This window comes from Glossina fuscipes, unplaced genomic scaffold (assembly GCF_014805625.2).
Source record: "Glossina fuscipes isolate IAEA_lab_2018 unplaced genomic scaffold, Yale_Gfus_2 61541, whole genome shotgun sequence".
NCBI lineage: Eukaryota > Metazoa > Arthropoda > Insecta > Diptera > Glossinidae > Glossina > Glossina fuscipes.
The window spans coordinates 639126-643362 of NW_024003752.1; the positions used below are offsets into that span (position 1 = coordinate 639126).

General features: G+C 36.9%; 1 protein-coding gene across 1 annotated transcript in view; it reads right to left on the reverse strand.

The window, feature by feature from the left end:
• Positions 1 to 2793: 2793 nt before the first annotated feature.
• The window catches only part of LOC119643710 (transcriptional activator cubitus interruptus-like), a 28050-nt gene continuing 26606 nt past the window's right edge, over positions 2794 to 4237 (reverse strand). The window contains exons 5-6 of the mRNA XM_038043138.1: positions 3640 to 3804; positions 2794 to 3549 (exon numbers count right to left, since the gene is read on the reverse strand). Of these exons, the coding sequence (XP_037899066.1) occupies positions 2797 to 3549; positions 3640 to 3804 (918 nt within the window). The 3' untranslated portion in view covers positions 2794 to 2796. The remainder of the gene's footprint in view (positions 3550 to 3639; positions 3805 to 4237) is intronic.

Sequence of the window (4237 nt, forward strand, 5' to 3'; positions counted from 1 at the left end):
TTCTATTTTTTTAAAAGAACAGCACGTATTTACTCTTTAGCAGATACACAGGCGGACGTAACCTAACCTATCGAACTGGCATCTCTTATTCCTCTGTGCCTTTCTATACCCGCCCTGCTTGTGACCTCCTTTGGTCCATGACGTTTACGGGAGGAAATTAATTTCCTCATCTTTTACTTCATTTTAACCATTTTAATCCTTCTCCCCTTTCTTATTTTACAATCTTAATTTTTTTTTCACGATTCCGACATTAGTTATATTAGCTATTCTTGATTCCCTTTTTTCCCACCATCTTTTTACCTACTCTACCGAAAAACGCATGAAGTCAAAACTCAAAGAAAATTACATCCAAACACTATCTTTTGCTGTCAATTCTCTTCGTGCATGAACTTAACAAACTCTCTAATGCCGGGTTGCATTCTTAGCAAACATAAAAAGTCAGTCCAAACCACACATAAAAAACAACTATTAACACAAAGTTATTCTACCACTAAAGAGTGGTAGCCAAAGGGCTACCTTATAATAATCTCATCTGGGTTGTCATCAAGAATGGTGTCGATGAATAGGGCATTAAGAAGAAACGCCTACCAATAGATATTTGGAAGATTAATGAAAACATAATTGACGCACCGAATATTATGTTGATGCTAGCAAATTTGGGAAAGGAACACTATTTTATAACCCCGATTTTAAAATCTGGGTATCATCAAATTAACTTGCTGAACGAGATAAAAGGCATTTTCCGTAAGTAACCGAAAATATGAATTTTGTCGACTACTGTTTGGGCGCAGACATGACGTTCCAGTGCATGTTCCAAAGAGCAGTAGATGACTTTCCCTGGAAGCAAACTGGTAAATTTCCCTAATGTTTATTTCGATGATGTTATAATATTTTCCGAAACGGAAGAAGAATATGTCACACACATTAACTGGGTTCTTAAAAAATTATGTAAGGCAAACATGGGAGTCTTCACCGGGATATCTAAATTCTGTAAAACTGGAAGCAAATACTTGGAATTCTCTGTATCATGTGAAGATATTAAAGCCTTTTCACCCAAAGTTGATACAATTAAAAATTACCCTTTGGTCACTACATTGTTTGGAATTAAATTATTTCCAGGTTTGCTCAACTACTATCGAGGTTTTATTTGAAACTATGCCAGTATGGTAAGTCCTTTAATCGATATACTCAAAAGGTAAAGTGGTAAACTACATCCCATCCAGACTCAGCAAATTAAATTAAAATGCTTAAAGTCTTTGAAAAATTAAAACAGATTCTAACGTCGGGGGATATTATGCTAATGATATCAGGAAAACTTAAGACTGATGCTCCATTCCATGCTAAGGATTCCGTTGTGCAGTTTTTTCTGCTCGCGCTTTACTTATGGGTTCAATCTCGACATTTCCTGGTCAGACATTGGTACCATTTGGCCTATGTGATTGTCAGCTACTTGATATAGATTGTAGTGTGATCGCATACCATCGTATGCATCTACTTTGAAGTGTGACAGAATTATGCAACTTCAGCATAATTCTTTTGGTAAAATAAAAATAAAATTTATGTCACACTTCACCAGTGTGAGTATTGCATTACGAAATGCAACACGATGCCACAAGTAAACAATTATAAATTTTGTTTAGATAAGCATAATTTAGTGTAGAAATTAAGTATAAATAGTGCCAAAGAAAATAAAGAAATTCAGTTGTTATCAAACAATTCAACTTAGCGTTTAACTCGCTGAAAATACAAGGCGTTCAATCCGCCTGAAGCATAAAGATTGTGGACAGTCTTATACCGAAACTTATTGGCATTATAAGAGACGAAAACACTTGGCGCACTGAAGCCGAGCAGCTTAGGGGTAAACTGCGCTTCCATCATTAAACATTATTACATTCAACACAAGACATTGCAGCAATTCATAAAAACGAAACCATTTTGGTTTCAATAACTTCATCCTTTTTCAACTTCAAAACAATTGATAAATTTACAGGATCAAAACCGTCATGACATAAGGTAACGTCTTCAGCTTGTATGTGGTCATAATATTTTGATAGGCTACATTTGCCCTTAACGCACAGTCCTTACCCGTGGTTCAATTTATTGCCCGTTTCAAAAGTCGTGATACCGTAATGGACTTATGCAATTGCGCTGTGAACTGTCAGTTGGTGAACTGGAATTTGATATGATCATATTTTTGTCAGAAAGGAAATCATCCTTTCGTGAGCTTATATCCAATTGATAACTCTGTCTAATCTTTTGTAAATGCGTTGATATTAAATGAGAGGAAGGTGGTGGCGGTAAACTACTATTAATTTTACAACTTAGTCGACTGTTCTCGGAAAAAGTGAAGGTCGCATTTATTGATGTGTGTACTGCTATCGTTATTAAGATTGTTAAAAGTAACCATAGTGTTGGGAGTTACCGCCATTGATTAAATTCCTACGCCGCCACTGGTGGTTGTTGTAGGCATTTGGCTTAAGCGCTGTGAACAACCCAGCGATATAGGATCATATAATGAATCAGTCTTGTAACAGGGATGCATTGTAGATATTAAGGATGGCTACTACGGTGACTTTGCATACTGAAATAGTATGTACTCGAATTGGAAGTTTGACTTTCACGTCTAAAATTCGATGAGATACCTGAATAATGGTTACTTGTACTGATATGGTTGCTCCTATTTCCACAACATACACTATTCGGGTAGAATACACAAGTATGTTATTCTGTCATATTTGACTCGTTGCATATATTTGAAGGCACATTGTGTTCTTTTTTTTTTGGAGAAGTTCCACACTACATTTTTAATTCGTTTATACGTTCATTGAGTTCTCCAATGCCGATACCCAAGCTAGAATTCGTTTCCGGTATATTTGAAAGGGTGGACGCACTTAAATTGACTGCTTTAGCTTGCAGACGTGAACGGAACCGTTGTTGCATTGATGATAAGCCGCTAGCGCTCGTATTTCCCGCGACAGTTGCATTTCCATATGCTGAATTCCCGTTTGAATTGGTGCTAATACTAACCATAGCTCTCAAGACAATTGGCAATTCGGCAGCGTCTAAATCATCATCAAATGACCAAACATCGTCAGCTTGTCCGGGATTATAGTCTTCTGATATGCTATACCTGCCCTTAACGCACATTCCTTGTCTGTGGTTTCCGCTATTGCTTGCTTTAAAAGTCTTGAGATGCTGATGAGCTTGTTGACCAGCCACAGGAATTGGGCTATGAATTGACAGTTGAGATGGTGAATTTGGATCTGATTCAGATTTAATACTGGGGCTTGACATGCTAGTATTTTTGGCAGAAAGGAACTCATCGCTTCGTGGACTTATATCCAATTGATGATGGCGTTGTCTTGCACCGTGACTTTTCACACCACTAGTACCATTGCTTCCATTAGTATTGTCCGTATCATGCATTGAACCTTTATGCTTCTTATTCGCATAAAATTCAGCTCCATGCACAGTTTTAACATGTTTACGTAGTGAGCTAGGGTCGGTGTACCGTTTTGTACAGCCGGGAGCTTTGCAAATGTATGGCTTCTGAAATAATTTAAAGATTTTAATCAATGGAAAGATTACTTGACGTCTTTGAAAGTATTGACTACTTAATTTGATTTAACACCAACGTACCTCATTGCTGTGGGTGCGATTTTGATGTTTGGCCCTGTCACTGGCATTGCTAAACGCTTTGCTACACCCCGGATATTCACATGTATACGGCTTTTCACCTGTATGTGATCGCAAATGGGTTTTCAGATTCTCCAAACGTGAATACGCTTTACAGCAACCTTCAAACTATAATGCCCCGATGGAAAAAAAGAAAGAAAACAGTGGGAAAAATTTATTCATTTACGTAAAGTATCACGATGTCAAGGCAAACATGCAAAACACAGAAAACAAATTCATTTTCTGATAGTGCACAATAATGTAAGCAGCAATAATTGTCTTCAAACATTGGCTGCGATAGATTTTTTAGATGAAGAAAATGTCCACCCTGCACAATTTCTGTCTCAATTTTTAATATAACAATTGTCATCAATAGACATTAAGCGAACAAGTTGTTGGACATATCTAAAGCAACCATCAAGAATATATTTAAATTAACAAATAAAATGCAAATTTTGCATTTCTCAGTGGCTTGCTGGTGTGTACAAACGGCTAGAAATATAAAATTGCCAAGGAACAATGTTCAAAATTGTGCATATGTGCGAAACCGCGAACCAATGAA